General features: G+C 30.6%; 1 protein-coding gene across 3 annotated transcripts in view; it reads left to right on the top strand.

Moving 5' to 3' along the window:
- Positions 1 to 25,232, top strand: part of LOC119608954 (plexin domain-containing protein 2-like) — a 45,451-nt gene that overhangs the window by 16,333 nt on the left and 3,886 nt on the right. Inside the window, exons 2-9 of one of the 3 annotated variants that reach the window (XM_037963584.1) lie at positions 20,996 to 21,513; positions 21,577 to 21,699; positions 22,036 to 22,228; positions 22,297 to 22,506; positions 22,598 to 22,749; positions 23,191 to 23,263; positions 23,379 to 23,486; positions 23,556 to 23,782. In XM_037963584.1, the coding sequence (XP_037819512.1) occupies positions 20,996 to 21,513; positions 21,577 to 21,699; positions 22,036 to 22,228; positions 22,297 to 22,506; positions 22,598 to 22,749; positions 23,191 to 23,263; positions 23,379 to 23,486; positions 23,556 to 23,782 (1,604 nt within the window). Of the gene's footprint in view, positions 1 to 20,995; positions 21,514 to 21,576; positions 21,700 to 22,035; positions 22,229 to 22,296; positions 22,507 to 22,597; positions 22,750 to 23,190; positions 23,264 to 23,378; positions 23,783 to 25,232 lie in introns of all 3 variants that reach the window. The other 2 variants (XM_037963585.1, XM_037963583.1) reach the window with 2 other exon arrangements.

Genomic DNA, 25,232 nt, shown 5'->3' with positions numbered 1-25,232 from the left:
TATAGCCGGTTTACTGTCGGTACAAATTCGAATATTTCCATTGCATATTCTATAGTACCTCATCCAGTTAACCGCTCCTTTTATAGCTGAGATTTCAGCCTGTAAGACGCTACAGTAGTTGTCTAGCCTAAAACACACCGCCTTATTAAAGCGTAGGATAAAGAAACCACCACCCAAGCCTGTTGAGGACTTAGATCCGTCAGTATAGATGTCAAGTGTTGCACCCTCTGAGATGTATGGTTCGTTTGACATTTTAACTGTGAATCTTTTGTCCGGAAAGAGCGTGGGAGAGCAGTAATCGATATTCTCGGGGATGCAAATCGTATTCCCCAGGATAGAAGCGTGTCGGTTTGGCTTCCCTGCGGCATGAAGTCTAACTGCCGAGTTTAAGGCCAGTTGCCTGGTCATCAGATCGGCGGGCAACCAGTGCATAAGTGAAAACAACGCCTGTGATGGCGTGCTTCGAATCGTACCAGTTATCTTTAGTGCAGAAGCTCGCATTATTCCTTCAGTATGATTGCAGTAGGTGGATTTTTTCAAAGCTTTCATTTTAAGAGGGAGGCATCGATCGAAAACATTACAGACTTGATATTAACTCATCAGTCTAGTGGTCGTATTGAACACAGTCTGCTATTTCCTCCACTCGAGGATCATCGTTAAGTGATAAAGCTCATGTGAAACGCTGGTGTCGAATTTTTAGCGATTGCAGGAATTAAGCACCGAGCTAGAAAGGAACTCGAGCATTTGATGGCGCTAAATGGTAAAAGGGTTTCAAGATCATAGGATGTGCCTTTAACACTGCTTTCAAGAAGTTGGTTATTGCAAGTACTTTCATTTAGTCAGTTTAGTATTCAAGACTCTTTTGTTTCCTGAAAACATGTCAGACATCTTAAGCCTCTTAACCCTGTTTTGTGTGCTGTGTAGTAATCTACTCAACCTGAAACATAGTTGAAGGTTTCAGATTGTAAATCAGAAATGGCTAAAACTATATAAGCCTTAAGAAATAATCGAAAGACTAATAAGACAATTGCCGAATTTTGTGAGCAAAATTTCGTGACTCTAAATAAGAATGCCGGATATTCACTGGTCATCTAAGCTAAACTGGATTGCTTTCTCAGAATGATATAACACAGCATCAGCATGTTTCATTACTTTCCATTTCCAGCGAATAAAGAATAAGGGAGTTCTTGATCCTGGTAGGCAAAGTAGTAGCTTAGATCCTAAAAAAGTAGTGTATGATAAATTCGCATATTAAACGATATCCCCCTGCCTTCATTAGTAATTATCATTACATGTTTTCTTAAAATATACATTCAAACTTACACTCGATATCTTTTCACTAGATTTCATGTTGTTTATGAGCAAATAAAAACATTATTTGTTTACAAATCTTTTACAGTTTATTTGAAAATAAACTTTATAGACTTTTTTTTATGCGACCTGAAGTACTTTAAAATTTTATTTTTGTTTTACTATTTTTAAATAGTCCAACCGCAACTACGATAAGGAAAAGAGAGGTATGCAGAGATGCATAGAGTGTAAAAAAATCGATTTAATGAGTTGAATACTGCAATTTCAAAACGTTTTGCGGTCTATTCAACCAAGTGTTCTACATTTTTCTAACATAGTGTATGGTTTTGTGGTCAGGTCGATGAGGCCTACAGAGTATAAAGAATTTTGTGTTATTAGAAAACTGACATTGTTTAGTTTGTTTGTTAAATAATAGCAAAGGAGTTTTCAATCTGACAATTCATATTAAAAAGCTATTTACAAATACATACTTATTTAATTACTTGTGAAAAATATATAATTGTTTTAATTTTTAACATTCTTATAAGGGTTGCAATTGAAGCTTAAACAAAAAATGGTAATTTTATACAAAAATGACAGGAGTCTAGCAAGTAAGCGATTATTTTAACACGGTGATGACGTCGGAGTTAAGTATTTACCACGCTCGCTTACAAATATGGAGTTAAATAAGTACTTACCACAAATAGCATGCTAATAAGGAGTTAAGTAGTTTTGTTAAACAAAATGTCAAGTATAAAAAGTAAGTACTTACATATAAAGTTATTAGTAGACTCCTTCTAAGTAATGCAGATGGTATGTAGTAGTCATTAAAAAGTAATTTGTTAAGTACAAGTCATTAACATGTTTTTGCTGGGTATATTTAGGTGCACTCTAGTTTGTTTGTCTTTAAGTAAAGATTAGGTTAACAACACTAAATAAATATTTATTTATTAATCAAAGCCTGGTGCCATTTAATGATGGCTCTGAGATTTCCTATTTTATATTGAAAAAAATACTCATATGTACGTATGTATGTATATAAATTATTATCACATATTAAATATATGTTTCCTTTTATCATCAATCAATCATCAAGAATAATCAAGATTTTTGTCTATATCAAATGACTGGAATATTTATATGGCAAACAAAAACAGTGTTCCGATAAGATAAAGTTAAATAAACAAAAAAATACATACGCTGTTTAAATAAATGTCTAATTATAACCACAAGTAATTAGTGAATAGTGCATTATAAATACTTAGAATTGAGAGCTATAGAAGCAAAAAAAGCTATCGATATTTTCATTTTGTATTTGTTTAGTGAAGTATACTGAAAAAAAGACATCTGATTTACACATTTATTGAATATCTATGATCAGTTGACTGATCAGTGATCACCAAATGTGTTTTAAGTGAACTTGCTTTAAAAATTGTGTTTTTGCTATGTTATGTTATATAAGAGAAACCCCCAGCAAAAACTCGGTAATGATTTATACTTATATACCGTTCGTGTATTACTTTTAAGTACTCTTTTAATGACTTACATATAATCAGATACGTAAGTGCTTTATTTTGAGTTTTTGCACATTTTATTGGATTGCGCCCAGCAACTGTTTTTTTACACATACAGAAAGGAAATTGTTTTTCTTTATAAAACCCTTATTCGTATATTGTGTGAGCGATTTTTTGTTTGTTTTTAAAACAAAACAATTTCTTAAGTACTTATTTAAGTAGTGATTTGTAAGCGAGCGTGTTAAGTACTGCCCTTCAATGTCATCACCGTGTTAAAATGACTTAAAATGCTAATGAATAAGTAGTGAAATGCTTTTTAACTCATTATTACTGGTCCCTGCAAATAGCTGGTAATGAGTTGTACTCACACAATAACTTACTTTTCAATGACTACTACATATCGCAGGCATTACATAATACTACTCTTATAATGACTTACATATAATCATATACTTAAGGAGTTCTCTTGAGTTTTGTAATTTTATTTGCAGAAAGAAAATAGTATATATGTGAGAACCCGATTATTTGCTACATAAATATAACTAAGCAATAGCGTGGTGAAAGAAGCACGATAATCACATTCGTATTGTCGTGACGGCAATTTGTTTTTGTGCGTATAAGAAAACAATATTTTAACTCCTTATTTGTAAGTACTTATTTAAGTACTTAATCATCAGCAAGAGTGGTATGTATTTGGCTTTAATGTCGTGTTTAAGTAGTGCACAATGGTTTTAAGTAGTTTAAGTAGTGCACAATGGTTTTATTAGCTTTTTAACTCATTACTTTTCAATGTAAGTTTATGCTGGGAAAAAAATACAAAAAATTTAAAAAAGTCGTTATGTCAAAAAGTCGACTTTTCATAATTTATAAAAAAAGTCGACTTCTTCTTTCATCTAAAGAACCCCTACTCACAACCTAGGTATTTTATACAAAATTTTGAATTACAAAGTTTTTTTTCTTCAAAAGCTACGATTACTTTCTTTGTTTCTAAACCATTCAATTATTATAAACAATATTATAAAGTATAAATATGAAATAAATAAATTATTTATAAACATTACCTTAAATGATGGACAGATGTATTACGGCAACTGATATGATCCTCATTAAAAATTTCAATGACGTTGAACTTGATTTTGTTTTTTGGATTTAATTGACTAACACGGTTTGGCACCAGCACAGCCTGGTATTGCTGCTATTTTGTTTTTGTTGCAATAAACATCACAAATTTATTTGATTTTATTTTTACAAATTATTTTAATATGTAAATTGTTTTGGTGTTTTTTCAATTAATGTCTGGGTTTAAAAAAATGTTTGTGATTTCCAGTAGGGGATTAGTTTTACACAAACTTTGCGTGAATAAAAGTTATGTTTGAATAGGAAAATAAATAAACTTTCTACAAAAAAAAACTTTGTTTACATTTTAAAAATATTTTAAAATTAATAAAAAATCCTATTTTTGTGAATGAAAGTAGTAACGAAAAAAACTAAAAAAGTTGAAATATTAAGGCGACATTCGAAATCTATGCAACTTGAACTAAAATTTTGATAGATAACGAAAGACGTTATTTGTCCCTTATAGTGTATCCAGGATTTCTTAAGAATTGCCTTTTAAAAGGCCCTAATAGAAGTCAGAAATTCGCTTTGTAGTGTTTACTGGACTGTTAAACAAAAGAATTTATTAATTGTTTTGTGTTTTTAATAGATCAAAGATTTCTACTGTATAATATTATCAAGTTCCCATCAGACATGTTTCGCATGCACAAAATCAATTAGTTATTGTAAAAGCAATTAAAAATATAAATTTAAATTGCCAGTTATATTTTTAATTACTTGATTAAAAAATTAAATATTTATTATAAGGGAGTAAAAACAAAATAACCTAGACACAGTTTTTAACAAAATTCCATGTAAGGACTTGCAAATTTTTGTGTTTGTCTTCTATTCCGCGAAATCTGTATCTTGGATTCTCCACAATTTTATATTCCATAACAATTGTATGGATTACAATTTTTTATTTAATCTATACCGAGTTGTACTTAATTTAAGTATGAATGGTCTCTTCGTAAATATAAAATTTCAAATTTCTGAAAATGGACTTAGCATCTTTGCTATCTAAACTAATAAAATATTACATTTTGTAATTATTCTAATTCATTTATAAACTAATTAAAGTAATGAGTATTTTATTGTATTTTTAAGTAATTATGGAAATTGTTTGAATTTCAAAATATAATAAAAGTTTGAGAATATTTAACGAAATTATAAAAAACAGTTAAATCTTTTTTTAAAATTTTAATTATATGCATTGGTGTTAGTGCATTTTACCATCACTTCTCTTTCGTCACTACAACAATGACATGAATTAATTACTGTGTTTTTTCAATGAATTTAAGAAATCCCCAAATACCCAACAGATATCGGCGGTAACAGCAGCACCGCCAGCAACAACAATTACAAAAACAAACAAAAAATAAACAAAAAATTAATGACTTAGGCGCAATTTACATGAAGACTTTTCAGACGTCTGTTTTTTCCAATTCTCTTTTGAGAATCTTCCAAAAAATCATGAACATTTATACGGTGATTTTTTACATGCAACTATGCATGTCTTTTTTTGATGTTTAATTGTATAATCCTTTTTAATTACTTATTCGTAATAAAAATAAAATGAAATTTTTAACATAAAAACCATTTAATTTGATTTAAAAAAAATTAATTACACGCTATAGTATTTTTTTAATGCAAATTTTAATGTTTTCATGTGAAAAAAAGACATAATTATTTTTTTACATGAGCATAATATCAACAGTACGAATGAGTTTAAAGAGGAATGTCAAAAACAATCATGAAAATCCCAAATCATGTTTGTTTTCTTACCCCCCATTCTTCTCTACCCCGCTCACCACCAATCATCGACAAACATGAAAACAGACGTCTGGGCAAACATGAAAAAAAATCATCGTGTAAATTGGGTGTAATACATGAGTTCAGCTTAAATTCAAACACGACTTTTTTTCATTCTTCATCATTACTTTTATTTTAATTTTAAATATGACAAAAATTGATAATTTTTTTTTTGTTTATTATTTTTTTTATGTTGAAATATAAATGAAATTTAATGCTTAAACTTTAGCAAATATCAAATACAAATTCTTAAGAAAATTCACACAAAATAACAACTTGAAGAGATAAAAATATATGACACACAATGAAAACCAGTGATAAACTTCAGTTGAAAAGGAAACTAAGAAATAATTATAAGTTTTAAATATTTTAAGTTCAATGTTGTTTTTGTTTAAACAAATTAATAACAAGTGAGTCAAAAACGTGTATATAAAAAAGTATTATTTAAATATTATTGAGTAGGGTCAACATTTGTTGTATACTTTTAAGTGGAATTATGTATTTGTTGTTAATGATTTATGCGAAAAATTTAAGAAAACATATTAATTGGAAATTGAATTATAAACTTTAATTTGTCTTAAAACATTTAATATTAAATTACAATATGTTAAAAATATAAACTAGACTACAGACTAGACTATAGACTAGATTATAGACTAGACTATAGACTGGACTATAGACTAGACTATAGACCAGACTATATACTCGACTATAGACTAGACACCTAGACTATATACCAGACCATATATAGATTATAGACTAGACTATAAACTTGACTATAGACTAAACTATAGACTATATACCAGACCATATATAGATTATAGACTAGACTATAACTAGACTATAGACTAAACTATAGACTAGACTATAGACTAGACTATAGACTAGACTATAGACTAGACTATAGACTAGACTATAGACTAGACTATAGACTAGACTATAGACTAGACTATAGACTAGACTATAGACTAGACTATAGACTAGACTATAGACTAGACTATAGACTAGACTATAGACTAGACTATAGACTACTAGACTAGACTATAGACTAGACTATAGACTAGACTATAGACTAGACTATAGACTAGACTATAGACTAGACTATAGACTAGACTATAGACTAGACTATAGACTAGACTATAGACTAGACTATAGACTAGACTATAGACTAGACTATAGACTAGACTATAGACTAGACTATAGACTAGACTATAGACTAGACTATAGACTAGACTATAGACTAGACTATAGACTAGACTATAGACTAGACTATAGACTAGACTATAGACTAGACTATAGACTAGACTATAGACTAGACTATAGACTAGACTATAGACTAGACTATAGACTAGACTATAGACTAGACTATAGACTAGACTATAGACTAGACTATAGACTAGACTATAGACTAGACTATAGACTAGACTATAGACTAGACTATAGACTAGACTATAGACTAGACTATAGACTAGACTATAGACTAGACTATAGACTAGACTATAGACTAGACTATAGACTAGACTATAGACTAGACTATAGACTAGACTATAGACTATACTAGACTATAGACTAGACTATAGACTAGACTATAGACTAGACTATAGACTAGACTATAGACTAGACTATAGACTAGACTATAGACTAGACTATAGACTAGACTATAGACTAGACTATAGACTAGACTATAGACTAGACTATAGACTAGACTATAGACTAGACTATAGACTAGACTATAGACTAGACTATAGACTAGACTATAGACTAGACTATAGACTAGACTATAGACTAGACTATAGACTAGACTATAGACTACACTATAGACTACACTATAGACTACACTATAGACTACACTATAGACTACACTATAGACTAGACTATAGACTAGACTATAGACTAGACTATAGACTAGACTATAGACTAGACTATAGACTAGACTATAGACTAGACTATAGACTAGACTATAGACTAGACTATAGACTAGACTATATACTATACTTAGGCTATATGAAATGTTAAACCGATTCTAATTATTTTCAGAGTTTATCCGACAGAGAGCCGACTTCAAAACATTCTAAAAACTATGTAGTCTGGTAAAATTCTCAATAAACTAAAAATTCCCATAAACGAAAAAAAATCAAAAATTCCAGAAATCAAATTAAAAAATCCCCTAAAAAATTAAAACAATATTATGAAGTTACGATGAATTAAAAAGCCCCATAATCATAAATGCTTAATAAAGTTGTTGATGATATATGCAGAAATTTTGTAGGGAAAATACAAATAATAAACCAAAAATTTGTGTGAATGCCGGGTTTAGATAGTCTTTTGTTTATTATCACTTCCACTTAAACTTTAAATTTAAACTTTTTTAAAGAAAATGTATTTAGAAATAAAATGAAAATATATATTTGAAAATATATTTTCACAAAACATTTATACAATTTTCCTTCCCATCACAAATAGAAAGTCAGCCGAATGAATTAAGAAAAACAAAATCCGAAACACTTAAGAATAACAAACCGAAAGCATTGAATCATTGAATTAAATACAATTTAACTGCTGATGGTTACGCTTGAGGTAGTAAATCGTGCAAGTAAAGTAAATCATAGTCGTCATCAAACATCATGATCATCTTCAACATCTTCTTCTTCATCGTTGTTATTATCATAATCATTATAAACATTAAGTTTATGATACAAAAAAAAAAAAAGTAATTCTACATCCATATCGTTAGAGTAGAATGTTAATTCAGGTGTAAAACAAAGTACTTACGCTCTCGCCTAGATACACAAAATCCCAAAACAGAATTCAAAATAATAACAGCAACAACAAGATAAAAAAAGTAATAGATACTGTTATTATTATTATATATACTACGTATGTTTTTTTATATATGTAAGTAATTTAGAGGGTTTGTTAAATAGAGGTGTTATTTTGTTATTCTTCTTTGCTTTCAGTATTTCCGTAAATCGAGAAATAGAAAATCTTCAAATTTTTTGTTATAAACTATGTAGCCCATTACCAGGGTAGCATTAATCCTTCTAGCATGTTACGTTAGCTCATCTACTACAGCACCGAGTAGATCTGTCGCGCGTACGGTATATGCAGCGAAGCCAGTTTAAGTGTCCGTTTAAATTTGGCTTATTTATTTACAATCGCACCTAATGTCCAATTAATTCTTCGCTTCGTAAACAACGTGTATCCATGATCCTTAGACGGCAAACCGTATTTTTATTTAACTAAGGTTCTTGGATAAGATCTACAACCGTCTGAGTATTGGTAGTTTGACTGAAGCTGCCTCACAAAGGTAAAGATTTATTTGCACCACAAGCATCTTTGATTTTGTCATATTTCGGGTACTGGAACCTGACAGAAGACCGAACTTAACCACGCCCACTTTATCTCAGTATTCAAGAGACTTCAGATCCACTTCGAATCGGAAGTCCTTAACTTTATTCTCCTTAGATCGCAGTGAGGTCTCATGCCTCTATTGGATCTCCCGATCTGGCTCTCTCCATAATCTCCTTACGGAGAAGAACCAGCCGGAGATGTATGACCTGACCACTGGCAGAGCCTTTACCCTCTTGAAATCTCCTTGCGAAGACCACCGGGTTGTAAATTCTTTAAAATTTAGCAACACTTTGTCGATATCGTCTGATTAGGTCTCTCTTCCTTGACGAGAACGCTGAAAAATTCGTCTTTGCGATTTTGACAAAAGATTAGAGACTTCAACGTCCCGTTCGTCGCCTTCTCATCCTTCGTTTGGCTGGTTTTATTAATTTTTTCTGGAGAGGCACTTTACAAATCCTCCATGGCTTTCGGCAGGTAGTGGACGATCTTCTCTAGTGTGAAGCCCTTAGACCTGGTCCACACTAGGAAACTTTTGTTGAGAAACTTTTTCTTAATTCTCTTTTGAAGTTTCCTTAATGTCCACACATAGAAACTTTTGTTTCAGAAACTACGTATTAATTGCATTGATTTGTTGTTGTACGAATGAGAAGAATAACAAAACAAAACAAGTTTCCGAGTACGAGAAACTCCGTACCGCGAGAGAGATGAATGATATTCTTTCTTTTTCTCTCTCACGCAAAATCTAAAGTTTCCTAGTGTGGACCGGCCATTCCCATGGTTTCGTTAATCGTAGAGGTTAGCACTGCAGCCTGACTAAGATATCTCGAATATTAAAAATTTTTTATTAATTTTATCTATAGAAAATTATTTCTCTTTAAATCTTCGGTTTACACTCGTCTACATAAACTTTTGTCAGATCTCTTTTAACTTGTGGAATTATTTAAAGCGCGCTTTTTGTGAATTCCATTTTTTAGAACTCTTACGTACTTAAACTTTTAAGTATGTATTACATTTAACCACCTTTTTGTTGTTTGTAGATACATACTTCTTTTTTTAAGACAAAACAAGTGTTTTATAGATTTTGTAAATTTTTCTTGTGTTCTTTTTTTTTTCTTAAAAAAAATCAAATAAAAGTTGAAAGAACTTTTTTTTTTCTATTTTATTTTCTTCATAAAGGTAGAGTAGTAGTCATCGCTTAAAAAAAGCAATATAGATTTAATTGTTAGTGTTTCTTTTTTAATTCTTGTTCTTTTTTCGACATTTATCGAAATATCAGTATACAATAAGAAAGAAACAAACCTGTTTATACGAATTTTTTAAAATAATTTTTTGTTTGTTTTATTTTGTGGGTTTTTTATTATTGTAATCAATAGGAGCGAGGCATTTGTATATAATTCGATTGTTGTAGAAACCACATCTTTACACTATTGCCAAGGTCAAAAGTTAAAAAAAAGTAATAGGAGCCCAGGAGAGTTAAGGTTTAATTAATAAAACGTAAAGTAGTATAACATCTTATACTGCAATAAAGAATAGTTTTCTCTTAACGAAAAATAGAAGTTTTAGATTTTATTGAAACTTTGAATAGATTCTTCCTTTTATTGAGATATATCTAAAGATATCAAATTGGAAATGGTGTCAAGTTCGCGTATTAACTTGTTTTATTATTATTATTATTATTTTTTTTTTTTTTTGATTACATTTTTATTTTCACAGCACAATATTCCACACTTTATTATTAACATATAAGGAGGGAATAAAATAAACTTAAATAAAATGCCTAGAGTAGAGACTTCAGTAGAAGTACATTATTAATATTGTGGTACTTTTTCGAGTAAATACCTACCATGTTTTGCATGACGCAAATACGAAGGTCGTTTACTAATTTTATAGTCTTACTACATTAAATATTTACAGAGAAATTAATTTATATCGGTGTGTACTGGCAATTATTAAACAGGTGCTTCCCAGCAAACATGGGGGTTTGAAAATTATTTCAAAAATATAGAAATGGAAACAATACACCCTTATTGGCAATAAGATGTGAAATTTAGTCTAGACTAGTCTATAGTCTAGTCTAGTCAGTCTATAGACTATAGTCTAAAATAAAATAAAATAAAATAAACTTAAATAAAATGCCTAGAGTAGAGACTTCAGTAGAAGTACATTATTAATATTGTGGTACTTTTTCGAGTAAATACCTACCATGTTTTGCATGACGCAAATACGAAGGTCGTTTACTAATTTTATAGTCTTACTACATTAAATATTTACAGAGAAATTAATTTATATCGGTGTGTACTGGCAATTATTAAACAGGTGCTTCCCAGCAAACATGGGGGTTTGAAAATTATTTCAAAAATATAGAAATGGAAACAATACACCCTTATTGGCAATAAGATGTGAAATTTAGTCTAGACTAGTCTATAGTCTAGTCTAGTCAGTCTATAGACTATAGTCTATAGTTTCTAGTCTCTAGTCTAGTCTATAGTTTAGTCTATAGTCTAGTATATAGTCTATAGTTTATAGTCTAGTCTCGTCTATATTCGAGTCTAGTCTATAGTCTAGTCTATAGTCTAGTCTATAGTCTAGTCTATAGTCTAGTCTATAGTCTAGGCTATAGTCTAGTCTATAGTCTAGTCTATCGTCTAGTCTATAGTCTAGTCTAGTCTATAGTCTAGTCTAGTCTATAGTCTAGTATAGTCTATAGTCTAGTCTATAGTCTAGTCTATAGTCTAGTTTATAATCTAGTCTATAGTCTAGTCTATAGTCTAGTCTATAGTCTAGTCTATAGTCTAATCTATAGTCTAGTCTATAGTCTAGTCTATGGTCTAGTCTATAGTCTAGTCTATAGTCTAGTCTATAGTCTAGTCTATAGTCTAGTCTATAGTCTAGTCTATAGTCTAGTCTATAGTCTAGTCTATAGTCTAGTCTATAGTCTAGTCTATAGTCTAGTCTATAGTCTAGTCTATAGTCTAGTCTATAGTCTAGTCTATAGTCTAGTCTATAGTCTAGTCTATAGTCTAGTCTATAGTCTAGTCTATAGTCTAGTCTATAGTCTAGTCTATAGTCTAGTCTATAGTCTAGTCTATAGTCTAGTCTATAGTCTAGTCTATAGTCTAGTCTATAGTCTAGTCTATAGTCTAGTCTATAGTCTAGTCTATATTCTAGTCTATATTCTAGTCTATAGTCTAGTCTATAGTCTAGTCTATAGTCTAGTCTATAGTCTAGTCTATATTCTAGTCTATAGTCTAGTCTATAGTCTAGTCTATAGTCTAGTCTATAGTCTAGTCTATAGTCTAGTCTATAGTCTAGTCTATAGTCTTGTTTATAGTCTAGTCTATAGTCTAGTCTATAGTCTAGTCTATAGTCTAGTCTATAGTCTAGTCTATAGTCTAGTCTATAGTCTAGTCTATAGTCTAGTCTATAGTCTAGTCTATAGTCTAGTCTATAGTCTAGTCTATAGTCTAGTCTATAGTCTAGTCTATAGTCTAGTCTATAGTCTAGTCTATAGTCTAGTCTATAGTCTAGTCTATAGTCTAGTCTATAGTCTAGTCTATAGTCTAGTCTATAGTCTAGTCTATAGTCTAGTCTATAGTCTAGTCTATAGTCTAGTCTATAGTCTAGTCTATAGTCTAGTCTATAGTCTAGTCTATAGTCTAGTCTATAGTCTAGTCTATAGTCTAGTCTATAGTCTAGTCTATAGTCTAGTCTATAGTCTAGTCTATAGTCTAGTCTATAGTAGTCTATAGTCTAGTCTATAGTCTAGTCTATAGTCTAGTCTATAGTCTAGTCTATAGTCTAGTCTATAGTCTAGTCTATAGTCTAGTCTATAGTCTAGTCTATAGTCTAGTCTATAGTCTAGTCTATAGTCTAGTCTATAGTCTAGTCTATAGTCTAGTCTATAGTCTAGTCTATATTCTAGTCTATAGTCTAGTCTATAGTCTAGTCTATAGTCTAGTCTATAGTCTAGTCTATAGTCTAGTCTATAGTCTAGTCTATTGTCTAGTCTATAGTCTAGTCTATAGTCTAGTCTATAGTCTAGTCTATAGTCTAGTCTATAGTCTAGTCTATAGTCTAGTCTATAGTCTTGTTTATAGTCTAGTCTGTAATCTAGTCTATAGTTTAGTCTAGTCTATAGCCTTGTTTATAGTCTAGTCTGTAATCTAGTCTATAGTCTAGTCTATAGTTTAGTCTATAGTACAGTCTGTAGTCTAGTCTGTAGCCTAGTCTGTAGTCTAGTCTGTAGTCTAGTCTGTAGCCTAGTCTGTAGTCTAGACTGTAGTCTAGTCTGTAGTCTAGTCTGTAGTCTAGTCTGTAGTCTAGTCTGTAGTCTAGTCTATAGTATAGTCTATACTCTAGTCAATAGTCTAGACTATATAGACTAAACTATAGACTAAATGAAATTTAAATAAATTTTTGGTTAGAAAATATAATTTTCCTTTTAGTAACTATTAAAATTTCTTATGTATGTATGTATATAAAAATGTGGCTAGACTTGTTTATTAAATTCTAATAAACCATTTACTATTGCATTCAAATACCCACGTGAACATTGTTCTATTCTTCTAAAATCCATAGAATTTTAACAATCAATTTTGCCATAAAAACAATTTGTATTTTTCAATATAAACAATAAAGTATACAAAACGTAAGACTTCATTAATTAAGTTCATTGAACTGATTAAGTAAGTTGTAATGTTTATTATTTTATTTTATTTTATTTTGTGGCACGTATGTTAGTTGAAATTAAAACTTTATTATTTTACACGTATCGTATATCAATTTTTTGTGTGTTGTTATTAAGTGGTTGTTGTATTTGTTTTTTTTTAATTCAAATTCTAGTTAATGAAAAACAATATTGAAAACTAGGTCAGTTGTGCTTATAATTCTTTCATTCATTCATTTAGACACTTCTGTCGAAGGTCATTTTGTTGAATTTTTTATTTTGTCATCGCAAATTTATATATTTTTTGTTTGTTCGTGTTGTATAGTGTAAGAAAGTAGCACCAATTACAATTTGCATTAATTTAATTTTAACATACAAATTCACTTGTTTGTTTTACCTGCCCTCTCCACTACCACCCCCAACCACTTGAAACCCCTGCTCGATTCAGCGTCATCGTCATTCTCATAATCATCAACATCTGAGTGTGAAAAACAAATTTCATTTCTAACGTCTCACTCACGTCTCTTGTATTCCAAAAGTTTAATGAATAGGATTTTAGGATTGTGTTGGTGGGTTTGCTTTTAATATTTAGTTTTTTTTAGTATATAGTTTTAAAATTATTTTTTTATACAATTTTCTAATTGAATAAAAAATTATGTTGATGATGGCGAAACACAGAGTCAAGCAGATGAGTACAGTAAAAAATGGAACATAAAGTCCAAATGTTTATTTGAACAGGGTATTGCAAAAGGAAGAGATATTTTAAAAACAAAACAATTTTGACAACATTTTCTATAAAAAGATAGACGGTAGACTATCTGGGAACCTTCGCGCCTGGGTTTTTGGAAGCAGTATGTACGATGTATGCTTTCATACATCTGCATAACATTATGGATCGCAGGTCGTTACACCCGTTATCCTCTCTAGTCTATAGTCTAGTCTAAAGTCTAGTCTAAAGTCTAGTCTAAAGTCTAGTCTATAGTCTAGTCTATAGTCTAGTCTATAGTCTAGTCTATAGTCTAGTCTATAGTCTAGTCTATAGTCTAGTCTATAGTCCAGTCTATAATCTAGTCTATAGTCTAGTCTATAGTCTAGTCTATAGTGTAGTCTATAATCTAGTCTATAGTCTAGTCTATAGTCTAGTCTATAGTGTAGTCTATAGTGTAGTCTATAGTGTAGTCTATAGTCTAGTCTATAGTCTATAGTCTAGTCTATAGTCTAGTCTATAGTCTAGTCTAGTCTATAGTCTAGTCTAGTCTAGTCTACAGTGTAGTCTATAGTGTAGTCTATAGTCTAGTCTATAGTCTAGTCTATAGTCTAGTCTATAGTCTAGTCTAGTCTATAGTCTAGTCTAGTCTAGTCTAGTCTAGTCTAGTCTAGTCTATAGTCCTAGTCTATAGTCTACTCTAGTCTATAGTCTAGTCTATAGTCTAGTCTATAGTCTAGTCTATAGTCTAGTCTATAGTCTAGTCTATAGTCTAGTCTATAGTCTAGTCTATAGTCTAGTCTATAGTCTAGTCTATAGTCTAGTCTATAGTCTAGTCTATAGTCTAGTCTATAGTCTAGTCTATAGTCTAGTCTATAGTCTAGTCTATAGTCTAGTCTATAGTCTAGTCTATAGTCTAGTCTATAGTCTAGTCTATAGTCTAGTCTATAGTCTAGTCTATAGTCTAGTCTATAGTCTAGTCTATAGTCTAGTCTATAGTCTAGTCTATAGTCTAGTCTATAGTCTAGTCTATAGTCTAGTCTATAGTCTAGTCTATAGTCTAGTCTATAGTCTAGTCTATAGTCTAGTCTATAGTCTAGTCTATAGTCTAGTCTATAGTCTAGTCTATAGTCTAGTCTATAGTCTAGTCTATAGTCTAGTCTATAGTCTAGTCTATAGTCTAGTATATAGTCTAGTCTATAGTCTAGTCTATAGTCTAGTCTATAGTCTAGTCTATAGTCTAGTCTATAGTCTAGTCTATAGTCTAGTCTATAGTCTAGTCTATAGTCTAGTCTATAGTCTAGTCTATAGTCTAGTCTATAGTCTAGTCTATAGTCTAGTCTATAGTCTAGTCTATAGTCTAGTCTATAGTCTAGTCTATAGTCTAGTCTATAGTCTAGTCTATAGTCTAGTCTATAGTCTAGTCTTTAGTCTAGTCTATAGTCTAGTCTATAGTCTAGTCTATAGTCTAGTCTATATAGTATAGTATATAGTCTAGTCTATAGTCTACTTTATAATATATTGTTCAGTCAATAGTCTAGAGTATTCTAGTATGTTCTAGTCTTTAGTCTAGCCTATAGTTCTTTAGATTGCTCCAAAGTTTTATAAATATGTGAGATAACTGGCATTGTGAAATTTTCGGCCTTAAACCTAGTGATTTAAGATCTAGTTCAAAATTTTGGTTTAAAAATTACTTCAAATCATTAAGACAAATAACACCTCTCTAAACGTCTTAAAATTTTATGCTATTATTATGCTTAGAATATTTTCTAAACAAAAATTAATAAAATATTCATTTATTCAGTATACATTTTTTGTTGTTGTCCATACAGTGTCATTTAATTTTATTAAAGAAAACTTTGTTCATAAGGTTCAAACTATTTGACCATATTGTTAAATATAAATAGACCAAGAAAACTTGTACAAAAATGTTTTCTTTCTCTATTAGGCTAATTTTTAACATAACACCAACCCCCCCCAAATTGAATGACTCTCTTTTTATGACATTTTCCTAAAAAATTAGAAAAACTAAGAAGTTTTTGAAAATATTTCCATTCAAATGTCTTTTAAAAGGGGCTAGTATGTTTTGTTATGTTGTTTTTATTATTTGTTTTTTATTTCTTGATGTTTTTCGTGGACATTTTTTTTTTGTGCACATATTTGTAACATTTTATTCGTTTTATAACATCTACGCATTTATGGATTTATTAAGGGCAAAGCGTGTTTTATTTCCATTAAATATTGTAATTTTCATGTCCTACTGTTTCTTTTGATATTATTAATTATTGGGTGAGTGCAAAAATGTTTGTTTAGGTTTGAAAATAATTTGATATTTTAATTTCAGATTTCAAACCATTTGCAAAAATTTTATAAATAACTTTGTTTACATTCACTATATGCCGAAAATTTATATTTAAATTAATTTTTCCAAATCTTCGGAAACTACATTCACCTCTAACCAATACGTATCGCTTGAATAGTATGCGGCATAATAGAGGAAAGTATCAACATTAAACAACAACGAAAAAAAAAAGAAAATCGATTTTCTATTAATGTTATGTTAATAGGTTTGAGTAAAGTTTTCAACTTCCTATTTGTAATTATAGCAAAAAAATAGTAATAAAAAAAACTGAAACGCAATACTTACAAGCTCCATATTGTTAAAGTACGTATTCCATAATGTGCACCCCACTATGATGGCAAATAAATTTACTTTTTCTGTTTTACTTTTTTATTTATTATTCATAATGTTTTCTCTTTTAATAATAATAGAATATTGATAATGAGATTATGGTCTATTTTGCACACATTGAAAATGCGTAATATTATTTGCATAAATAGGTGTTTTTAAGTGACCATAAAAATAATCGCTCTAAATGTCAAAGGTGTAATTATAATAACAAGTTTAATGCAACATTAATTGGTTGGTGAAAATAGTATAACATTTAATTATAATAGTTGTTATGAATTGTGTTGAAATTAATCAAAAACTTAATACAGATTTATTGTTTTCTAGTGATTTTCAGAGAGATTTGTGCGAAAACTTATTTCCTACAAATGTAAATTTGTTTGCTGTAAAATAAGCGACTGTCCAGTCCTATAGACTAAATATTACACTATTATATAACCACACTATAGACTAGAATATAGTCGAGACTATAGACTAGACTATAGACTAGACTATAGACTAGACTATAAACTAGACTATAGACTAGACTATAGACTAGACATAGACTAGACTATAGACTAGACTATAGACTAGACTATAGACTAGACTATAGACTAGACTATAGACTAGACTATAGAACTAGACTAATAGACTAGACTATAGACTAGACTATAGACTAGACTATAGACTAGACTATAGACTAGACTATAGACTAGACTATAGACTAGACTATAGACTAGACTAGACTATAGACTAGACTATAGACTAGACTATAGACTAGACTATAGACTAGACTATAGACTAGACTATAGACTAGACTATAGACTAGACTATAGACTAGACTATAGACTAGACTATAGACTAGACTATAGACTAGACTATAGACTAGACTATAGACTAGACTATAGACTAGACTATAGACTAGACTATAGACTAGACTATAGACTAGACTATAGACTAGACTATAGACTAGACTATAGACTAGACTATAGACTAGACTATAGACTAGACTATAGACTAGACTATAGACTAGACTATAGACTAGACTATAGACTAGACTATAGACTAGACTATAGACTAGACTATAGACTAGACTATAGACTAGACTATAGACTAGACTATAGACTAGACTATACACTAGACTATAGACTAGACTATAGACTAGACTATAGACTAGACTATAGACTAGACTACTATAGACTAGACTATAGACTAGACTATAGACTAGACTATAGACTAGACTATAGACTAGACTATAGACTAGACTATACACTAGACTATAACTAGACTATAGACTAGACTATAGGACTAGACTATAGACTAGACTATACACTAGACTATACACTAGACTATAGACTAGACTATAGACTAGACTATAGACTAGACTATAGACTAGACTATAGACTAGACTAGAACTAGACTAGACTATAGACGACTATAGGACTAGACTAGACTATAGACTAGACTATAGACTAGACTATAGACTAGACTAGACTAGACTAGACTATAGACTAGACTATAGACTAGACTATAGACTAGACTATTAGACTAGACTATAGACTAGACTATAGACTAGACTATAGACTAGACTATAGACTAGACTATAGACTAGACTATAGACTAGACTATAGACTAGACTATAGACTAGACTATAGACTAGACTAGACTAGGACTAGACTAGACTAGACTAGACTAGACTAGACTAGACTATAGACTAGACTACTAGACTAGACTATAGACTAGACTAGACTAGACTAGACTAGACTAGACTATAGACTACTAGACTAGACTAGACTAGACTATACTATAGACTAGACTATAGACTAGACTATAGACTAGACTAGACTAGACTATAGACTAGACTATAGACTAGACTATAGACTAGACTATAGACTAGACTATGACTAGACTATAGACTAGACTATAGACTAGACTATAGACTAGACTATAGACTAGACTATAGACTAGACTATAGACTAGACTATAGACTAGACTATAGACTAGACTATAGACTAGACTATAGACTAGACTATAGACTAGACTATAGACTAGACTATAGACTAGACTATAGACTAGACCTATAGACTAGACTATAGACTAGACTATAGACTAGACTATAGACTAGACTATAGACTAGACTATAGACTAGACTATAGACTAGACTATAGACTAGACTATAGACTAGACTATAGACTAGACTATAGACTAGACTATAGACTAGACTATAGACTAGACTATAGACTAGACTATAGACTAGACTATAGACTAGACTATAGACTAGACATAGACTAGACTATAGACTAGACTATAGACTAGACTATAGACTAGACTATAGACTAGACTATAGACTAGACTATAGACTAGACTATAGACTAGACTATAGACTAGACTATAGACTAGACTATAGACTAGACTATAGACTAGACTATAGACTAGACTATAGACTAGACTATAGACTAGGACTATAGACTAGACTATAGACTAGACTATAGACTAGACTATAGACTAGACTATAGACTAGACTATAGACTAGACTATAGACTAGGACCTATTAGACTAGACTATAGACTAGACTATAGACTAGACTATAGACTAGACTATAGACTAGACTATAGACTAGACTATAGACTAGACTATAGACTAGACTATAGACTAGACTATAGACTAGACTATAGACTAGACTAGACTACTAGACTAGACTATAGACTAGACTATAGACTAGACTATAGACTAGACTATAGACTAGACTATAGACTAGACTATAGACTAGACTATAGACTAGACTATAGACTAGACTATAGACTAGACTATAGACTAGACTATGACTAGACTATAGACTAGACTATAGACTAGACTATAGACTAGACTATAGACTAGACTATAGACTAGACTATAGACTAGACTATAGACTAGACTATAGACTAGACTATAGACTAGACTATAGACTAGACTATAGACTAGACTATAGACTAGACTATAGACTAGACTATAGACTAGACTATAGACTAGACTATAGACTAGACTATAGACTAGACTATAGACTAGACTATAGACTAGACTATAGACTAGACTATAGACTAGACTATAGACTAGACTATAGACTAGACTATAGACTAGACTATAGACTAGACTATAGACTAGACTATAGACTAGACTATAGACTAGACTATAGACTAGACTATAGACTAGACTATAGACTAGACTATAGACTAGACTATAGACTAGACTATAGACTAGACCATAGACTAGACTATAGACTAGACTATAGACTAGACTATAGACTAGACCATAGACTAGACTATAGACTAGACTATAGACTAGACTATAGACTAGACTATAGACTAGACTATAGACTAGACTATAACTAGACTATAGACTAGACTATAGACTAGACTATAGACTAGACTACAGACCTAGACTATAGACTAGACTATAGACTAGAATATAGACTAGACTATAGACTAGACTACGACTAGACTACAGACTAGACTATAGACTAGACTATAGACTAGACTATAGACTAGACTATAGACTAGACTATAGACTAGACTATAGACTAGACTATAGACTAGACTATAGACTAGACTATAGACTAGACCATAGACTAGACTATAGACTAGACTATAGACTAGACTATAGACTAGACTATAGACTAGACCAGATTATAGACTAGAATACAGACTATATACTAGACCGCATATAGAAATAATAGCCTAAACTGTAGACTAGACTAGCCTACTATAGTCCAGACTATAGGCTAAACTATAGACTAGACTTAAGTCAAGACTATTGACTAGACTATTGGCCAGACTATAGTCTAGACTACTCTATAGTTAAGACTATAAACTAGACTACAGTTTTTTATTTTCTTTAATGATTTTCCCCTTTTCCAGACGACAAAAAGACTCAATATGAAAGTGTTCAAAACACACCAAGTCCAACCATAGCAACAGCCTCAGCACAACTCAATGCCACTGCATCTGGTTCAGCGGCCACACCCGTTGTTGTGCCCTACAGTAATCGACCCCTTTTGGGTGTCAATGGTACGGGACAACGTAAAGATATGACCGATAAAGCCACAAAAGTCGCAAGTACTACCGTACAACCAGAAACGATAAAAGCCAATAATGATGACGGTAGCAGTAGTAGTGATGCAAAGAAAAATCTTAATCAATATCCTAAAAAAGCTTTAGGTTCAACGTTGGGAGCTTCGGCAACATTAACAAAAACAGGAGCAACAGTTGCAGCTGGAGCTGCAGTAGGTGGTGGTACAGTTGCGGCAACAGTGGCAGCTGGTGTACAGAAAGAGGAGGAAACTGAGGAAGAGAAAATTATCGATACCATAGATGTGCCCGAGAATGAGACATTAGATGCTTTGAAACATAATAATTTAACGGTGAATCAAACTGAGGTGGGTTGTGAGAAAGGTAGTATTTTGTTGTTTCTAATTGACATTTAATTTTGTTTATTATAGGATCATCATCATTACTATAATAGTACAATTGTTGTGGACAAAGAAAAAGCTGATACATACTGGAATGAAATTAAAAATATGTCCCCTAACTGGATGTTATCACAATCACATCGTAGAGCTATGGTAAGTGGAATTTTTAGATTTTGAATGCTGTAATAATTTTTATCTAATGTTGACATAAAATAGATGAGTCAATTTATTTTTAACTTAATTTACAAGACAGTCACGTTGCTAATTTACACTTAATTGCTATTTTTGCATGTCAGTTAAAACAAATCAACTGTCACTTAAATGGGAAAGCTATATAGAAGGTTTAAAGTGAAACATTTTAAACTAACTGTATAGGTTCAGATGATACATTAGTTTTTGTCTTCTGTTAATCAAGAGAAAATAAATAACACGAATTTACCTTCAATTATACTTACAATTATGTTCATTTTGTTTCTTCTAATCTTCTAGACTGTTGTTTTGAGTTTCGATTTTCCCTTCTATGGTCATCCTGTAAGAAATGTTACCGTGGCCACTGGTGGCTTTATTTACACTGGCGATTATGTACACTCTTGGTTAGCGGCAACACAATATATAGCTCCACTTATGGCCAATTTCGATACCAGTCTATCAAATGATTCATATGTGCGTCTAAATGATACCGGTAAGTTAATTATTTTCTTTAAAGATAAGTTAATATTTATGAATATTAATTTCAATTTTGATTTTTAGGTTCCAGTTTTACAGTCATTTGGGAAAATGTTAATCTACAAGATAAACCAGAAGTGGGCAAATTCACTTTTAGTGCCACATTGCATAAAAATGGTGATATTGTTTTTACTTATTTCTCAGTGCCGATTTTTGTTAATGCCATACAAGATGACAAACATCCTGTCAAGGTTGGTCTCTCCGATGCCTATATTATTGACAAAGTTGTCTACTGTAAGTATTTTTTCATTTTGTTAATTTAAATGATGAGGTTTTCTTAATATATTTGTTTGTGTTTTTTTTTTGTTTTCTTACTAATTTATAGTCGCTCGTAGAAAAACAATTTATGAATATCATAGAGTTAATTTTGCCAATGCCGAGATTACAAATTCCACAATCATCACTTTGAAAGCTTTACCCACTTGTCTTGAATATACCGATTGTGCCTCATGTGTAAATCATGTCACTGCATTTAATGTAAGTATTCTGGTTTTTTTTTCTTCTTTTCTTTTCTATATAGATTTTATACATTGAAATATATTCTTAGTTTTGATTGTTTTATCTTCTATTGTCTTGCGTTCTTTGTTGTTGTTTTGTTTTTATATAAAATCTAGTCAAAGATTTATAAATTCGTAGAATAAATTATAATAAATTGAGGGATTTTTCTTGGTATTTGAACATAAATTTTATGCAAAGGGAGCAAAAGTTAAATTCCCGTATTTATTTTTTAGAAAAGTCTAGTTGCTAAGGAGATTGCAAATTACTCATTTCTTGTCGTTTACTCTTAAATAAGCGAAACATTTGCTATTCGAACTTATGTTCGAACAAATTTGAAATTGTTATAATAATAAAGTTTTATTTGAGTCCAAGCTTTTACATATTACAATTAAATTGTACGTTTTTTTTTATTATTTTCAGTGTACATGGTGTCCAAACTTAAACAGATGTTCCACCGGTACAGATCGCAAAAAACAAGATTGGCTAGCCCGTGGTAAATATCTTACATAAATAACATACACAGTTTTCTACTTCGCTTTCTTTTCTCTCTTATTACTTTACACAATAACATTCAAATCACTTTCATATTCATTTCCTGTTTTCTTTAGGCTGTGATCGCAACTTTGTAACCGAAGAAACCTTCTGTCCTGCCATCGGTCAAAAGGGTAATAATGCCAATCAAAATGATAATACAACATCTACAACAGTTGTAGATGGTAACACCACTAACAATAGTAATCACAAAGATGATTCATTACATCCCTTTAAACCCTATAATCCTACAGGTTTAGAAACATCCTCAACCTCAACGGAGACACCATTGGAGAAATCCAATACAGATTTTCATACTGGTACACAAATGAAATCAATGGTTGATGAATCGGCCGAACGTAAAAGTATGGGCGTAACATTGGGTGTATTCGTGCCCATATGTTTGTTGTCGTGTGCCTTGCTATGGATACTTTATGCCTATAGAAATCCTCATACAAGAAGTGGTCAACTTCTTATACAGGTAAGTTATCGTAATAATGTTATGCAACAAATTGATCGGTTCAAACTAATACTAAAAATACATTGTATATGTACATTAATATATTAATCTATATGTATTACTATTTATTGTTACATGCAGTCCAAATACCGTCAGGTTTGTAATCGCGGTTAATTTCCACCTTAACTAACCGAATTCTAATGTAAAATGTATCTCAAAGAGACATATCTACCAATTTATTCATGACAAAATTTACTCTATAGAAACTAATGTTTTTATTTTGGTTTATATTTAAATTTTGTAAAATTTATTACAAAAATTGTTTTATTGTCATCTACTTCTTTTAGTTACTGCGTATTAACGTAGTTTTTTAGTTGTCACTTCATCTTCATATTAGCACTAACTTTATATTTAAGTTTTAGTTTTCAAAACTATTTAATTTTCTCTACTGCATGATTTTACCTTTTTCTGAAATTTTAACTGCAATTCGTAACTTAGTAGTTATTGTAAATATGAAATTTTAACATTTTAATAGGAAAGTTGACGTTTATATTTGTTTTCATATTTACCACGTAATAAATATTTGTTTTGAATTTAATTAAGGCAAAAAAGTATTTAGCCAAGTTAGGTTGTGCGATAGCTTTTTAATGAAACTTAAATTTATTAATTTATTAACGATCAGAGAAATCAGAAAAATTAGAAATTCTCTGATGAGAATCGATTCCTAGCTACTTTACTTACTTCTTACTTACTTACTTACTTACTTACTTACTTACTTACTTACTTACTTACTTACTTACTTACTTACTTACTTACTTACTTACTTACTTACTTACTTACTTACTTACTTACTTACTTACTTACTTACTTACTTACTTACTACTTACTTACTTACTTACTTACTTACTTACTTACTTACTTACTTACTTACTTACTTACTTACTTACTTACTTACTTACTTACTTACTTACTTACTTACTTACTTACTTACTTACTTACTTACTTACTTACTTACTTACTTACTTACTTACTTACTTACTTACTTACTTACTTACTTACTTACTTACTTACTTACTTACTTACTTACTTACTTACTTACTTACTTACTTACTTACTTACTTACTTACTTACTTACTTACTTACTTACTTACTTACTTACTTACTTACTTACTTACTTACTTACTTACTTACTTACTTACTTACTTACTTACTTACTTACTTACTTACTTACTTACTTACTTACTTACTTACTTACTTACTACTTACTACTTACTTACTTACTTACTTACTTACTTACTTACTTACTTACTTACTTACTTACTTACTTACTTACTTACTTACTTACTTACTTACTTACTTACTTACTTACTTACTTACTTACTTACTTACTACTTACTTACTTACTTACTTACTTACTTACTTACTTACTTACTTACTTACTTACTTACTTACTTACTTACTTACTTACTTA

Source organism: Lucilia sericata, unplaced genomic scaffold (assembly GCF_015586225.1).
Source record: "Lucilia sericata isolate MDLA Ls3-8-SP2 unplaced genomic scaffold, ASM1558622v1 Contig000902F_arrow, whole genome shotgun sequence".
NCBI classification, from domain to species: domain Eukaryota; kingdom Metazoa; phylum Arthropoda; class Insecta; order Diptera; family Calliphoridae; genus Lucilia; species Lucilia sericata.
The sequence above is the reverse complement of the archived record's forward strand: the minus strand, read 5'-3'. Positions and strand labels throughout refer to the sequence as shown.